The sequence below is a fragment of the Pipistrellus hanaki genome (genome assembly GCF_964339955.1).
Source record: "Pipistrellus hanaki genome assembly, chromosome: 10".
Classification (NCBI taxonomy): Eukaryota; Metazoa; Chordata; class Mammalia; order Chiroptera; family Vespertilionidae; genus Pipistrellus; species Pipistrellus hanaki.
In genome coordinates, this window is record NC_140512.1 from 44,764,272 (window position 1) to 44,782,149 (window position 17,878).

General features: G+C 38.7%; 1 protein-coding gene across 4 annotated transcripts in view; it reads left to right on the forward strand.

The window, feature by feature from the left end:
• The window catches only part of TPK1 (thiamin pyrophosphokinase 1), a 187,957-nt gene that overhangs the window by 81,987 nt on the left and 88,092 nt on the right, over nucleotides 1-17,878 (forward strand). For all 4 annotated transcript variants that reach the window (XM_084896553.1, XM_084896552.1, XM_084896554.1 and 1 more), the window contains one exon: nucleotides 9,352-9,447. In XM_084896553.1, coding sequence (XP_084752679.1) covers nucleotides 9,352-9,447 — 96 coding nt within the window. The remainder of the gene's footprint in view (nucleotides 1-9,351; nucleotides 9,448-17,878) is intronic.

Genomic DNA, 17,878 nt, shown 5'->3' on the forward strand with positions numbered 1-17,878 from the left:
GGGACTTTATAACTGAGATCTCACCAGGGTCTTTGGCCCACATCATGTTTCCGTATTCTCTCAAGTCAGTGTCATGTACCATACTGTGTTCTTCCAGATTTGGCAGGATTAACAGAGAAGATAAAATCAGAACTTAGAACTAGAGTCCTATTCCTGACTTATGACTAGGGTTATTTTTACCCTTGTCTAGAACATGGCCTTGTGAATGCCAAAATACTCCCTTATAGCACAAAGGAAGACATTCTCATATTCCCAGGCCACCTATATCCTGGCTAATTTTCTATTACCTGATCACCTTGGTTCTTCAATGTTCTAAATAGCTTTCACTTCATTGTTGGTCTGGCCCAATATTGCACCCAAGATTGGGGGTAGAAGGGAATGACAACAAGGCAATGGGAGCGTAGAGAGTTTGGGTATCACACAGACTTACCCCACTGATGGTGATACTGACACTCATTCCCAGGGATGATAAATACCTTGTCCAAGGAGCAAACAAAGGCCCAGTGCAATCTGTTGACAAGCAGAAATAGCAACCAAGTTCCAGTTTAAAAATAAAATTTTATAGAAAACATGAATATTGATTCAAAAGCATGGCCATATCCTAATTTTTGAAGACTATTCTTAATAGGTAAGGGTAGTATGTCTAACTTCTTTAACCCGTACTCCTTTGGGTAAGAATGAGATGCTATAAATGTTAACTACAGTCACAGAAAATTGTTCACCTTTTACATATCATAATGGCTGACATTTTAGGAACTCAGGATCTGAATTTGAATATAACTTTTCCCAGTCAGAATAATGGGAAATTGTTTTTTGTTTGACATTTGAATAGAATGTCTGATTTTTTAAATAAGTGAACTACTGATATTAAGCAGGAAGTGCTTTTATTTTAATTCCAGTTTGAAAACATGGATTCTCGAATGGTGGGGATGGGTAATATAGGTAAGCTTAATAATCATCAAGAGATGTCAAATAATACTGAATCTTGGCCATTAGTAATGTGCATTTTAGTTTTTGCAAATAAAGTGTTTATGGTTTCTTGAACTAACTATGCAAATTATTTTTTGAGTTGTCAGTTTACACTCATGGAAGTCTTACCAAGGCAGTGAAATTAAATCATGTTATAGAACCCTGGCTTTCTCATACTCTTGTAATAGTGATTAAATAATGTTGTACATGTAGAAAGAAGCACTCTAGAAGTGCTAAATAACTTTAAATATGCGATGGGAGTATTTTGTTTTACTTTCTAAAATTGTTTACTTAAGAATTTTTAAATAACTTTTCAGCAACATTGCTTTTAAAAAGATTTTTAATCAATTTATATTCATAAATAAGTGTATAATTTATAAGTCTGGATTTTATTTATAATCATCTTACTTAAAATATCTTTTTTAGTATTATAATGCTCCAGGTTCAGTTCTGTTTAGTAAATTTCATAGAATCTCCCAGAAGTTTTTTTATCTCAATTTAAAAACACTTGCATTGATCCACGTAATCTCATGAATCTTATTATTTTCTAATTTTTAGCTGTGCCTCATTCTCAGTTCTGCCCAGCCATATACCAGCAACTTTTGGATATGCTAAAAATAATTAACTTAGAGAAAATGGAAAATTGGCTGTTAGAAATTGTAAGACCGTTAGCAAGTTTGACTGCTGTGCCAAACAGAGGAAGCTATATAGCATGTAAGGAGCTATGCTTCATTTAAGAATATATTCTTTAAAATAAAGAACCCTTGGGAATAGTAAATTTTTACATGCTTAAGCATTAACATGAATTAACATATGCCAAGATATGAAGGTAATTATAGTCAGGCAGTTTCCCTTGATGACAGAGTGATGGGTTCTTCACTTTTTATTCTTAAACCAGTTGGCTCATTTTATTAGCATCTCACCAAGGGAGTGATGGAACAGGCAGGGACATTATGCAAAACCATCTCCTGAATATACTTTAATTCTTATGCTTGCCTCTATTATTAAAGCCCTCTTAAATTGACTTCATTTTATATTGTCTGTATTTTTCAAAGCCTGTTTTGTTTGAATTTGTTTTACATAACTAAGGGATTTAAAAGGGAGAGCCTATGCTCTTTACATTTTAAGAACTCCCAGGGCCTCCCATGTGACTTCCTCAGCACCTGCCTGCCTCTTCTCAACCACCTAGTGCTGCCTGTTCAGCAGGGCCTCTGAGACTCTTCCCTCATTTGTCTGGCTCATGGGACCCCTACTTAATAGTCCTCCCCTCTTACAGTTCCCACTATAGCTTCTGGATGTAATCCTTCCTTTATAATTTTCTTGTAGAGCTTGATAAAAACAATTTATCAAAAGTTTTCCTCCTTATTCCTGTTAATACATGACCTCCTACAACCTGAAGTGTATGATTGTTCATTCTGGCATCGCCAAGTAGCTACATTCTCTTTAACGTTTACGTGAAGCAAGTATCTGATCCTAATTTTGGAACCAGAGCAACAAAGCATGGGTGCCACTTGGTATGAAAAAGATTCTGTGATCAGTTGTGAAACTTGACCTTCTATATGTCCCTTTTGGAAATTCACTGTGCACAGTATCATTTTAAGCAAGTCTTCCAAAAATCTAATTCTGTTAACCTTGGTATTTGTCAAGTGAATTTGATCATGCAACAGTATTCTTTATTCTTTTATTTTTTTTCTTCTGTCTTTTCTCTATCATTTTTTCTTTTCTTTTTAAATTAAATTCTCACTGGACATGTTTCCATTGATTTTGAGAGAGAGAGGGAGAGAAAGGGAGAGAGAGAGAGAAAGGGAGAGAGAGAGAGAAAAAGAGAGAGAGAGAGATGGATGTGAGAGAGAGATGGATGTGAGAGAGACACATTGATTAGTTACTTCCTGACCCAGGATTGAATCCACAACCATACACTCCAACCAACAGAGCCATCAATTCAAGGGCACAGTACTGTTCTTCACCCACAACACCTAATGTAGTTTGTTTTTATTGGTTTCCAGCTAGCTAAAGTGTATTTGGATGCTTAGAAACTTGCTTTACTTTTTCAAAAACGTTTCAAAACTCCATATAGGTTTTCACTCTTTTTAAAAGCTGGTAAGAGAAAATTATCCAAAGGACCTTGAAAATAATAAGTCAGCCATTTTTTGGTGCCTACAATCGGCCAAACACTTTGTGTGTACTTCTCTTTATAAATTCATGGAATCCTTGCAACAAACTTTATTAGAAGGTGAGAGGTCTAGCTACATTTGACAGAGAACGCGGAATACGGAGTTGGAGTCTGGCCCAAGTTTGTCCAACTGAGAAAGGTTGAAAGGGAGCCAAACAGGCTCTTCTAACGGTTTTGCCATAATCGTATAGAATTCAGTGTTTCCCAAAGTGTGGTATGTGTACCCCCAGGGGTACGGGAAGAGTTTGGTGGGGGTACGAGTTGCACTGGAGTTTGGTGGGGATATGCACTGCATCGTGCTTAGCTGCACCTAATTATAAGTTCTCATGGGTATGAGGGGTTACTCAGCATTACGGAAATAATAGAAGGGGTACACATATGTCAAAAGTTTGGAAAACACTGGTAGACGAATGGAGGTAGTTTTCTCATAGCAAAGCAAGGATCTGGTTCACATGCTGAGGAAATCTGGGACCTCCTTTTCTCTGTATAAGCATTTAGCTTTCCCTTTTGTGTTTCCACTTAGTTCTAAGTAACTGAGCAGCAATATCCACCCAGCCTTTCTTCGCTGTTCCCCTCCTACTCCTGTCCCCCTTCCCTATCCCCTCTCCACATACACACAATTGTCCTTGCCTTTCTGGGAGGGCTTGGTAGAGAGGCCTGGTGGAAGCTGGTTACTTCCTCAGCGTATGTGTAGTGGTGGGGAAGGAACACCGCCCGGACAGAGCAGGTCTCGGGAACATTACCAAATAGCTTACTCAGGCATGTAATGGAGGAAGAATCTGTTAGCTCTTTGTTTGGGTGTCCCTAAGATAATCCCCAAGTTGGGTGATTCAGCAGGAAGGCTCTGCAGAGTCCTCCTCGTGGCTCTTATGTATTGCTGCCCAAGGATGCAGAAGCAGAACCAGCCAAGGAGTGCAGACACATGGGGCAAGCACAGCCTGGAGGAAGTCTCCAGTTCCGAGAGTCCTTTCCCAGTGCAGCCACACAGGCTGTGATTAATCAACTTGTGACTACAAGACTGAGTGCTGTCTCACTGGAGGACCCACATGTATCCACCTGCACCCCCTCTGTATAGCTTGTGCCAAAATTCCAGACTCTAATAGGCAAACAAGCATGTTCTTAGAATAAACCATACTATTTGTAAAAGCAATTTAGGCACAGTGAGCCACTTTTAGCGTTTTGGAAAAGTTGTTTTTATGTATGTATTTGTGTGTGTATGTGTGTGTGTGTTTTAAATCAGTATAGGGCGCTATTACCCATTCAAGCTTTCAGATGTCAACCAAGGGCCAACCTTGCCAGCAGGCCTTTGTAAGAAGAGCATTCTCAAGTTGCTATGTTAACTCTTTGGGGCACCCTCTTCCATTCAGAACGCTGGCTCTGCCTTTAAGGATGGAAGCCATCATTTAAGAGCTTCTGCTGTTCAAAAGAAGCTTTTGACTTCCATTAAGAGAAATGGTGACTTTCTTGTTTGAAGTGCTGTAGTTTTCATTCAGTGCCACTTTGAAAGGAAAAATTATCTTGTAACACCCAGGGCACTGCAGATTACAGTAGATTAGAATGTCTCTTTATGTTTGGGATTGAATGGAGAATGGCTACAAGGTTAAATTGTGTTTATAACTTTCTTTTATAGTATACCATCTAGAAAACCAGCAAGAGGCAACTTATTACTTAGAGTTTAATCATGTGACATTCCTGCTGAAGAAATGGTTATTTGTCGGCTGTCATTGGATGATTTAAGAACATCTTTTTATTTGAAAAGTAGAGATTTTTTTAGGAGGCTGGTAAATAAGACAGAAGGAGCAATCTACCCCAGTGTGCTTTATATAATGAAGAGGAAAGTGGAAAATGGAAACTTTGTGATTCTCTCTCAACAGGGTAAAGGAGGATTTTCATTCCCGTATCAGGAGCCATAGATTCCAATTGGCTTTAACTGTTCCTCTTGGAATATTTTAGAACAATTTGCGCTAATTTTGGATCTGTTTCTTTGATTATTAGAGTATATGTCATTTTGCTTTATGCTATTGTACTTTTAAACTGGCAGGTGGTCTCTTATTACAGATTTCTGGTCAATTCAGTATAACAAGTGATTGTGGAAAGTCATTATTAAAAATTAATATGTTTAGTTTTTAGAAGATTCCTGAATATATCTCCCCAAAATATTTTAAAGTGTATATCATGCTTAGATACAAGAATAGAGGCAACTTCAGTGTCGTGACTAGAAGATAATAAAGTGTGTGGAAGCTACTTTTTGAGAGTGATCATTTACCAAAAAAATTCTAATGTAATGGGATAGTAAGTTATACTTCATGTGTTCAGAACCACTTGAAAAATTATCTTAGGTAGTATCTTATCTTCTTTATTCTGAGACTGTGATTGACAACTATTCCCCCTCCTAGAAGTGTCCATTTTTTATACTGTAGTCCTCATCCCTGCTTCACACCACTCCCAATTATCATAACTCTCTTCCCTTCCTTGCCAATGAAAGACATCTTTCCCTGAATGAAACTTATCTCTGTTTACTATCAAGAGGCAATTAAATTAATTCACAGTAAGAAATTCATGATGAGCCCTGGCCAGGTAGCTCAGTTGGTTAGAACGTATGCCAAGATTGTTTGTTTGATTCCCGGTAAGGCACATATAAAAATCAACCAATTAATGTATAAATAAGTGGAACAACAACTCCATTTTTCTTTTTCTTGCTCCCTTTCCTTTCCTCTCTTTCCCTAAAATATATCAATCAAAAAAATTTTTTAAAGAAATTAATCATTAACTATCTTTCTTAGTGTTGTTTTAAAAGAAGATATTTTTCACCCACATATGTTACTACTAGGAATATACATTTTTGGAGCTTTCCTAGAAAGCACTCTGGCAATATCTAACAAGGATTTTTAAAATGTGCTTATAATTTTCCCAGTGTTATTCCTAGAATTCAATTCTAAGAAAATAACTAGAGATATTGATCATAATAGTATGTTCGATAGCAAAGAAAAAATAAATTATGTCATAAATGTAATGATAATATTATCTAATAAAAGAGTAATATGCAAATTGACCATCAAGCCAACACACAGGATGGCTGCCCCCATGTGGACACAAGATGGCTGCCACAAGATGGCCAGCAGGGGAGGGCAGTTGGGAGGGACCAAGCCCGCAGGGGACAGAAGTTGGGGGCAACTGGGCCTGCAAGGAAGGACAGTTGGGGGTGACCAAGCCAGCAGGGGAGGGCAGTTAGGGGCAGTCAGGTCGCTCCTGACAACTGGCATGAATGTCAGCAGAATGTATCCAGATTCTGGGCCTGCAAGGGCATCCTAACACCCACCTGAGGACAAATCATGTCCTGGCCACTCCCCACCCCCCTCAGGATGGGCGCCAGACACAGGGCTCATGGCTGTGGTGGTACAAGCCTCTCCCAATGGGACTGACTGGACTCAAGCCCGCAGCAAGTGCAGTGGGGCTGGAATGAGTGGGAGTGGCAGACAGGAGCAGCTGGCAGTGTTGGATTGCAAGTTTAGGCCCAATCCCCACAGACTACCCGGAGGAATCCCACCCATGCACGATTTCATGCACCAGGCCTCTAGTTAATGTATAATAGGTGAGCATTGCTTAATACCTATTAGCAATCATTTCTACATTTTCCTTCTCTACAGGGCTTTAATATTTTATCAATTTAGCTTTATATTCTCTATTAGATCTTAATATGTTATCATAAGACTCAGAAAACAGTGAGAACATCTTACAATATTTAGCCAAAGGTCTATTGTTGCACTTTATTTCATAGGCCTCCTTTCTAGGTGTTGGAAGTTTCCCTGCCCAGGCTAGGAGCTGCTTTTTACTTCTATTGAATTCCTTGTCAATCTGTGATTAGATTAGAATCATTTAAACTCATGAAATTCCAAGAAGCTGTGAGTGGCTGATAAATACCCCAAGTAGAGCTTCTAGAGGTTCTTGGTTTATAATCAAAATTGTTCAGTTCTGGTAATCTTCTCTGTCCTGACTTAAGCTTTTCTATGTGTCTATCTTAAATTGTTGAAATAAAATAAGATATTATTGAAGCCTTGCTCATATATTTCAAGCAGTTTTATATGTAATACCATTCCTGTGGAACCAACTCTAAAGATGTTATATGAACTTTTTCTATTAGATTTCTAGGAATTTGTTCCCACTTCATGGGATTTAAAAAAAAGGGGGGGGGGGATTTATAGATGTGACATTAATGCTGTTGCTTACCTTGCTGTCCAGTGGTTAACAAGTCAGTTTAAATCTCTTGTTTTTGTTTTCTTCATCTCCATAATGTTATAGTAGCACTAGATTATTTCTTGGGTTTTCTTTAACTATAAGTTTTCCTGTGGATGTTGTTAATTCTGTGAAGATAACTTTAAGGTAGACAACCATCTATTAATCATCTCTTATTTTGCTGTTTCTACTTGCCTTTTTAATTTTGTTCCTTTTTACTATTGCAGTGGTTTCTATTATCAGCACTTAAGAGAACTTTTCCATTATAGCATTGGCTATATTTAGCAATAAGATGCCACACTCTCCTATCCTTTTGCTAACATACATTTCTTTTCCTTAAGAATATTATTTAACATTTATTGAATATTTACTATGTAGCAGACTGGTGCCAGGCAGTGAAACAGTAATGACTGGAACATAATTCTTATCCTCAGGGAAGTTGCAGAAAAGCAATTTTTGCTTTAGTGACAATTCAGCCCTCAGCCCTGATCATATTCCTGTATGCTCTGGAATAGCCTAATATCTTTCTTTTTAGGAATGTTAGCCTGAGACCAGTCCACTCTTTATGCCCTCGCTTAATGTTCTTTTAAAATATACATATACTTTTATTGATTTCATAGAGGAAAGGAGAGGGAGAGATACAAACATCAATGATGAGAGAGAATTATTGATCAGCTGCCTTCTGCACGCCCCACACTAGGGATCAAGCCCACAACCCAGGCATGTGCCCTGACCGGGAATCAAAACAGGACCTCCTGGTTCATAGGTCGATGCTCAACCACTGAGCCAAACTGGCCAGGCTCAGTGTTCTTTTAGGGTCAGGGAAGTACATGTCGATGATCTTATAAAGATGGCATATATGTCTTCTAGAGCATAATAAGTTTATAAATTATGAGAAATTAATTTTTTCATTGGTCACCACATAGTAGGGCATTCATAAGTGAAAAAGACACAGATTGAGCTTGCCACTTTTAAAGAACCTTGAAGTTAAAAAAAGAACCTTTAAATCTACTGAGAATGGTTCTTGGAATAATTTAAGAGATAGTATAGGTGTTTTCTATCCTTGAAAACTGTTTGAATGGCACCTTTATATGGTAGATTATATTTACCATTCCCTTACTCAGCTGTTTTTCAGAGGCCTCAAATTGTTTTAGTCCAGATTCAAGAAGTCTGAAGTCTCATTCCCTCTGTTTTTATATACCTTTCCCCCTGTAAGACGTTGGAGGGAAATGTGTCATTACAAAAATATATTTCCTTTAGTCATCTACATTCACTGATGTCAACAAGCTGGCACTCTTGTGGCTTTAAATTTATAAAAAACAAACAAACAAACAAAAAAACAGTGCTTTTTAGTATGTGAGGTATCTGTTGGACAAGAGGTGAAGAACTTATAACTTCACTTCATTATGTCCAGAAGATAATCCAAGAGACATATTCACACAGGCAGACTCTTCCTGCTGCTTTTTACATAAGAAAATTGGAGTTTAATAGGTCATCTCACTTGGTTTTACTTAAAATGTAGTATTAATATTAATATTACTTTTTCCATTCATGTAAGTAAACATAGGAGGTCTGCTCAAAGAAATTTAAAGTTTCTCAGCAATAGTTTTAACTTAAGGTTATTTCCCTGTGAATATATTTTATAAACCTTGATCAGAGTTCTTATATTAATCTTGAATGTCATTGCTGCCATGAAATTTAAAGACCATTAATTAATGTAGTAAAATCTGTACCTTTTCTTGGTAAAAATGATTTTCACAATCAGACCATTATTTTGCTATTCTGACACCATTCCTGAGATGCCCTGTTATGTGCAATAAAGAAGATAACAGGGCAGTGATTCTAATGATCGGGATGTAATACAAACATAATAGGATGTCACTGTTGATACCTTATTTTTACTTTTATAGCTCTTGATGGTGTTCATAAGGTTGACATCATTACTTATTTACCTTTTGTCTTCTGTTAACACATAGGGATGTGAGATCATTTCAACTCCTGACCAGGACCATACTGACTTCACCAAGTGCCTTGAAGTGCTGCAGAAGAAGATAAAAGAAAAAGACCTCCAGGTATGATATGCCTATTTGGTGGTAAAAGGATGTAAAAATTTCTGTTGAAAGTTTTCACTCATCTAAATCCTTATTTACTTCTAAAATAAGAAATCATTACGTACTTTGATGCCAGTTTTTGGATTCTCGTCACTTTTTTTCAGTATATGGAATAAATCTGTACACTTACATCAGGGGTTACATAGTCAATCACTTCATAGTGGTGAGGCCTCTGAATGGGTGAAGGAGACTTTGTACAAAGTAATCAAAACTTGCTGCTCAAATGAGGTATTGCCTCATACCTGTCAGAAAGGCTGTCATCAACAAATCAACAAGTGCTGGAGAGAATGTGGAGAATAGGAAATCCTCACATACTGCTGGTGGGAATGCAGACTGGTGCAGCCCCAATGGAAAACAGTATGGATTCTCCTCAGAAAATTAAATGTGGAACTGACATTTGACCCAGTGATCCCACTTCTAGGAATATATCCAAAGAATCCCAAAACACCAATCAGAAAGAATGTATGCACTCTTTGTTCATAGCAGCACAATTTGCACTGGCTAAGATCTGGAAACAGGCAGTTCCCACCAGCAGTTGAGTGGATAAAAAAGCTATTGTACATTTATTCCATGGAATACTATGTAGCTATAAAAAATAAGGATCTCTTGCCCTTTGAGATAGCATGGAGGGACCTGGAGAGTATTATGCTAAGTGAAATAAGCTAGTCAGAGAAAGATAAGTATCACATGATATCATTCATATGTGGACTCTAGTAAATAAACTGATGAATAAAATAGATCAGAGACATGGAAGCATGGAGCAGATTGATGAATATCAGGGAATGGGGAGAAGTGGGGAGGAGCAGAGATTAACCAAGAAACTTAAATGCATATATGTATGACCCACGGGCAGACAATAGTGCGATAAAGGCTACCTCCACCACCATTTCCGTGGCTGCCTGCCCTGCACGTGCCACCAGTGCTTTCCCTCCAGCAGCCGCAGCCCCTTGCTTTCCACTTTCCCTCCCTCTTCCTTCTGTGCCCCGATTGTGCGTTGGTGGGGTCCCTCAGCCTGGCCTGCACTCTCTTGTAATCTGAGACCTCTTGGGGGATGTCAGAGAGCCAGTTTCAGCCCAATCCCCGCAAGCCAGGCCGAGGGTCCCCACTGCACACAAATCAGTGCACCAGGCCTCTAGTATAAAATAAATGGGCAAGTACTTCTTAGCACTTAAGCAAATCGAAATATTGTTTTATAAACTCACTTTAAAGTGTGTCCTCACAAAGTTTCAAATTGTGAGTCCCTGCTGCCTATTTATGGATTTAGTATAAGCTTGATGGTGTTTGAACTATGGTGACAACCCAGACACACTCAACCTTCTCAGTTTCCCAAGAGAGCAAAGAATAGTAGGACTTGATCAAAGATAAACTGGCACTAGACATGTTTTATCAGTATTGACTGTAGAAGAAGTAGCCCTATTTATCCTGCATCCCCTCCATACCTATCAAACTCCGGTGGTCTCCATCCTCACTTTTATCTTCTGCCTTTCATCTTGTTTCCCTGGAATTCAGTTACACTCTGTGCCATTAACTCCCTAATTTATACCTCTCATCAGAAACTCCAAAGTCATATTTCTACCTCTTACTGGCAGGCCAGAGGAATTTCATTTCACTGCCTGAAACAAGATTCACCATCTTTCTCACAAAGTCTCATTTTCTCATTCTTTATTTTCTATGTCATTCTTTGGCACTGCCATCCATCCACCTAACAGAAACCTTATTTTGCTCTACTGTCCCTTAAAAGTTGGTTACAGGTATCTCTTATGTCCACTTTGATCTTTCTAGTCTTACTGCTACTATTTTAGTTCAGAACTTTATAATTTCCACCTGGGTTATTTGATTAGCATTCTGTTTGCCCCCTTTACTCTTTAAAATTCATGTCATTTTTCTTAAATGTGTATTGGCTTGAATTTTTTTATCTCACTTATTCAATACATATTTGTTGAATGAATAAATGTATTTCCAATAACATCAATGCAAATTCTAAAGGGCATCATGGCAAACCTTAACTGGGATGTAAGCTCTTTGAAGGGATCCTCTTAGTAGCATTCTGGATGTCATATCACTTCTATTATGACAAGTGTCCAGATGCTTAGCATCTTTATGGTCTCTACCAATTGTAATATGAATGTTTATTATTAAAAATATCAGTTTCCAATACATTGTAATTAGAGGTTAGATGTTCAAGTACTTGGGATAGTCCTGGTACTCTTTCTAGCTCCATGACCAGTGAAACCTATTTAAGTTATTCTAGCTTCAGTTTTCTCATATCCTATATAATAAAGAGGCAATATGCAAATTGACTGTCATGCCCTCACACAAGATGGCCACTACAAGATGTCCAGCAAGGGAGGGCAGTTGTGGGGGACCGGGCTGCAGGGGAAGGCAGTTGAGGGTGACCAGGCCAGCAGGGGAGGGCAGTTTGGGACAAGATCTGGCCTGCAGGGGAGGGAGTTAGGGACGAAAGGGAGGGCAGTTGAGGCCACCTGGACCAGCAGGGGAAGACAGTGGGGGCAATTGGGCCTACAGGAGAGGGCATTTTGGGGCAATTGAGCCAGCAGGGGAGCAGTTAGGCATTGATGAGGCTGGCAGGGAGTGGTTAGGGGGTGGTCAGGCTGGCAGGCAGAAGTGGTTAGGGGCAATCAGGCATGTAGGCAGGCGGGTGGTTGGGAGCCAGGAGTCCCAGATTGTGAGAGGGATTGGGCCTAAACCGGCGGTTGGACATCCCCTGAGGGTACCCAGATTGGAGAGGGTGCAGGCTGGGCTGTAGAACCCCCCTCCCTCACCCCAGTGCATGAATTTCATGCACCAGGCCTTTAGTGTTAGAATAATAATCTATGTCTATCAGAAAGTTATTGGTTAATGCACTTGCTTCAGTGCCTGCAACATATGAATTCCTTAATGAAAATGTAACTGTTGTAGGGGTGGTATTAATAGTCATATAATGACTATTATTGTATGCAGATCATAGTCTTTTGATCTGTAACATATTTTATATAATGCATTTATGTATTTATATAATATATTTTTAAGAATATAGGATAAGAGAAAATATATTAAACGTATTTTATATAACATATTGTGATATTTTGATCTTGTAATAAATTTCATGGAATAATATGGTTTTAGAATTACACAATATTTTTAAAATCTCTTAAACTAGGTAGTTACAGTTTATGGCTAAAGTTCATGGACTCATCATAGCATTGTTTCTTTTGGACATATTCTCATTTTAGAAGAATTCTCTTAATATTAGAAACTTGAATTAAATGGTGTACAACTTGCATGTTGAAGTGCTTGCTAGCAGAGGTTTTAACTTTCCCTATTCTAGGGAGCCAGTGAGAGTAGTATCTATGTTTTTAGTAATGGGATCCAACAAGGAGGTGAGTTGTACAATCCAGCTCACCACTGTTGGCTCTGTGCCTTGATGGAGAGAAAAGAAGAGATGTGCTCCAACCTCTCTAGTCCTGAGATAGACATCGTGTGCCTTGTCTCTCTGAGGGCTGTATTACTCCAAGATAAGTCCACTGTTCACTTCCGAGTTCCAAAGGCCGACTTCCTCCCCTTAGATATACTGCGGAAGCTCCTAGTCAGTTTACATTTAGATCGTACCTCTTCTCTGTCATCATGCGGTGATTTGGTGACTAAGTTCATGACTGCAAATAGCCTCCAGTCTAACAGAGGAGACAGATGTACAGGTAACCATGGCATAATTAAGTCTATAAAGGCTTTAATGCGCCTATTCCAAATAGATTGTTTTTGTAATGATTGTTTATATCATTTCAGAAAATGGAATAATGTGATTTTTTTTTTTTAATAATGAAATTGCAGCTCATATCCATGAGGCCTTCTCTCACTTATGATCCATGTTTTGGAACAAATGTTGGATGAGTCAAGTATCACAAAGAAGCAAGGAGGGGGGGAAAATATTTCTGGGCCTGATGTGAACTAGCAGGCTATTCCTAGATGATTTTGGAGATGCCTTCAAAAGAGGAAATCACATCTCTGTTTTCCCTTCTTCTTAGAAACCAGCAATCTCTTTTATAGTGCTGTGCAACAAGAGAAAATAGATGAGGCCAGTGCTTTGAAGAGATTCTGGACATATTGTGAAGAATATAAAAAGCTTACTGCCTCACGGGCTGTGGCAGCCTAAGCCATCCCTGCTGGGGGAAAAGCATGCTTTTATATGCCCTGGGACAGTGTGTAAGATTATGTGCTACCAAGAATCTCAGTTGGATGGCTCACTTGCCAGATAAGATTTCTTATTAATGCAGAGAATTACAGATATAGCTGGGGTGGAGCTCCTCTGCAGAGGAATGCTGACCTTGTGTGAAAGGACTTTTCATTTTGAGTTACTGCATTGCAAAGATACAGAAATTGCAGAGGGAGGAGGGAAGTGTATCTTGAGGACATTTGTAAGAGTAATACACACATAAAAAAAAAAATCCTCGCCGAGACCGGTTTGGCTCAATGGATAGAGCGTCGGCTTGGGGACTGAAGGGTCCCGGGTTCGATTCCGGTCAAGGGCATGTACCTTGGTTGCGGGCAGATCCCCAGTGGGGGGTGTGCAAGAGGCAGCTGATCGATGACTCTCTCTCATCGATGTTTCTAACTCTCTATCTCTCTCCCTTCCTCTCTATACAAAATCAATAAAATATATATTAAAAAAAAAAAAAAAAAAAAAAAAATCCTGGAAACGTTGAGTAGATTATAAAATGTCTCCTTATTTCGAGTATTCCTTAGCAAGATACACATTACATATTAAAATACCTACATCTGTAATTATGATTATTCACAGTGTTAATAGTATCTACATTTTAAAGGTGTGATCAACTTACAGTTTGAGTCACGACTGAAGAGCTATAATGATGTTTCTGTTTATCATGAGGGTTTGCATATCAAATTAATATATTTTCAGTGGCAAGTAAGTGATCCTGAGAAGAGAATATATACATAGAAAGACGTGTGTGTGTGTGTAATCTCAGAAAGTTCCATTTACATCAGAGAAGATGGAAACCTATAGTATTCACTGTCCATTTTTTTCTTGTCTTAATAGCTGGCTGTAGAAGATGTCTTTGTTTCCATACGCGCTTGTTTTCCAAGTAGTTCAATTTAGCATTCCATGGTAAAAGTGCTGGTTCAGAACAGCAGGTGGCGCACTAAAAGATGCATAGAGTAAAAATCAGATGGTACCAGCTTCTTCCTGGATGTACTATGTACGTTCCCCTCTCTACATATATGTGAATATATGTAATTCCAAGTCTGGACCATTTGGATCAAGTTATTTTGATGCACATTAGAAGTGGGTCTGTCTGAATTCAAATAGACTGATTAAACTTTAATTCTGTTTCATCATCCATTTCTATTAGAAATTTTAGATGCCTATATAATTGACCCCAAAAAATTCTGTTTGTAAAGCATACATATAAATAAAATTATTTCATAAAGAAGAAATTATAATTGAACAAGTATTTTACCCTATATTGCACTCAGTTTACTATGATGTTCATGAATATGCAATACATTCGCTTATAACTTTAAGGTGAACCCGAGGATGATGAGGTAATCAATTATTTTATGCAAATGTATTACCTGAAGCAAACTTACCACATGGCAAGAAATAAGCTTTAAGTAATCAATGTCACTGCAAGTAACAGTTGTGTGTGTGTGTGTGTGTGTGTGTGTGTGTGAATGAATTCTCACCCAATGATTTTTTTTCCATTAATTTTTAGAGAGAGTGTCTGGGAGGGGGTGGAAAAAGAGAGAAACATCAATGTAAGAGAGACACATAAATTGATTGTGTCTGAGGATTGAATCTGCAACCAAGGTACATGCCCTTGTTGGGGAAGTGAACCTAAGACCCTTTGGTGCATGTGCTGATGATCAAACACTGAGTCACATCAGCCAGAACAACTGTAACAGTTTTAACATTCTCATTCAGCATTCTAAAATGGTCCAGTGCATATCTAGAAACCAGAATGCTAATGACTAAGTACAAAATTTGCAATCAGAATGTTCTCTGTTCTTCCAGAATAAGAAAAGGGGTAATTAGCATAAACTATTTCTATTGCTTCAGATTATAAAAAACAGAAGATTGCATTACACCAGTCTGATAGTCACCGATTATCCATTGGTTAATAAAAAAATGAAGGGAGTTTATACCCCTATACTCTGGGGAAAGAATGCCCTTAAAGTACTTTGAACAGCAGAATCTAATACATCCAGACATGGAGACCAAGAGTTTCATTTATCACTTTGGACAAGAATATGCAGCAAAGACTTGCATTATGGGCTAAAGCAAAGCAAGAAATATTGTTGAGTAAAAATGAATTATGATGATGCAAAATAGGATATTTAAAAATGATCACATACAGAAATACTAATCTTCTGGAACCACTTACTTTTTAACCGAAGCCAATCTGTTTGCAGAAAAGTTTGGAAAATTATCTGTCTCTTCTCCACTGGCTTAGTGGTAGGAATGGCTAAGGAAGAGGCTACAGGTTCCATATCCTGGTATCTCATAAGCCAGTTTCCACAGAATGGGAAAATATCATTTAGGACTGTGAACATTCTGAACATTCTAAATATCTAACTTTGTAGAGTATCATGTATGTGAATTTTTAAAAATTAATCTTTATTGTATTATAGATGTCTCCCCTTTCATCCCCGTTGACCCCTTCAGGCCTACAACTATTGTCTGTGTCCATGGGCTATGTATAGACTATATAATAAAAGGGTAATATGCAAATTGACCCTAATAGCGGAAAGACCAGGAACGATTGGTTGTTATAATGGGCACTGACCACCAGGGAGCAGACGCTCAATGCAGGAGCTGCCCCCGGTGGTCAGTGCGCTACCACAGGGGGAGTTCTGCTCGGCCACAACCCGGTTAAGTGCTGTGAGTGCAGCAGTGGTGGTAGAAGCCTTTCCCGTCTCCTTAGCAGTGCTTAGGCCCGCTCCCTGGAGGGTTGTGCCTAAGCTGGCAGTCAGACATCCCTCTGGCAGCCTGGGAACCCTCAGGAACAGGCCTAAGCCATCAGGTGGACTTCGAGGAGTCCTGAGCTGAGGGAAAATCCCCCTGCCTCGCACCAATGCACGAATTTTCTTGCACTGAGCCTCTAGTATACATATAAGTTCCCTAGTTAATCTTCTCCCCATCTATCCTCCTACCCCACTTCCCTTTGATTTATCAATCTGTTCCGTGTTTCTGTGTCTTTGGATCTTTTTTGTTCATCAGTTTATTTTGTTCATTAGATTCCATATATAAGTGAGATCATGTGATACTTATCTTTATCTGATTGGCTTATTGTGCCTAGCGTAACACTCGCCAGTTCTCTCCATACTGTCTGAAAGGGTAAGAGATGCTTGTTTTTATAGCTGCATAGTATTCCATGGAGTAGATATGCAACATTTTTTTTATTATCTCATCTCCTGATGGGCACTTGGGCTCTTTCCTGATCTTATCTACGTGTATTATAAAATGTACTGCTATGAACATAGGGGTGCATATATTCTTTCTGATTGGTGTTTTGGAATTCTTTGGATATATTCCTAGAAGTGGGATCCCTGGGTAAAATGGCAGTTTGATTTTTAGTTTTTTGAGGAAACGTCATACTGTCTTTCATAGTGGCTGCACCAGTCTGCATTCCCGTCAGCAGAATGCTAGGGTTCCTTTTTTTTCACATCTTCACTAGCACTTGTCATTTGTTGATTTGTTGATGATAGACACTCTGACAGGTGTGAGGTGATACCTCATTGTTATTATAATTTGAATCTCTCTGATGATCAGGGACTTTGAGCATTTTTTTTCACGTATCTCTTAGCCATTTGTATTTCACTTTGGAGAAGTGTCTATTTAGGTCCTTTACCCATTTTTTAATTGGATTGTTTGTCTTCCTTTTGTTAAGTTGTATTAGCTCCTTTTATATTTTAGAAATTAACTCATCAGATGAATCATTGACAAATCTGTTCTTCCATACATTGGGTTCCCTTTTCATTTTGATAATGGTTTATTTTACTGTGCAGAAGCTTTTTATTTTGATAAAGTCCCTTTTTGTTTATTTTCTCCTTTATTTCCCTTGCCCTAGGACAGTGGTCGGCAAACTCATTAGTCCAACAGAGCCAAATATCAACAGAACAACAATTGAAATTTCTTTTGAGAACCAAATTTTTTAAACTTAAATTTCTTCTAATGCCAGTTCTTCAAAATAGACTCACATGTGGCTCTCAAGCTGACCAACGCCCCAAACTGCCTTCCCCTGCTGGCCTGATCACCCCTAAGTTTCCTCCCTTCCAGCCTGGGCGCCCCTAACTGCCCTCCCCTGCCGACCTGGTCACCCCTAACTGTCTACCCCTGCAGGCCTGTTCCCCCCCCCCAACTGCCCTCCCCTGCTGA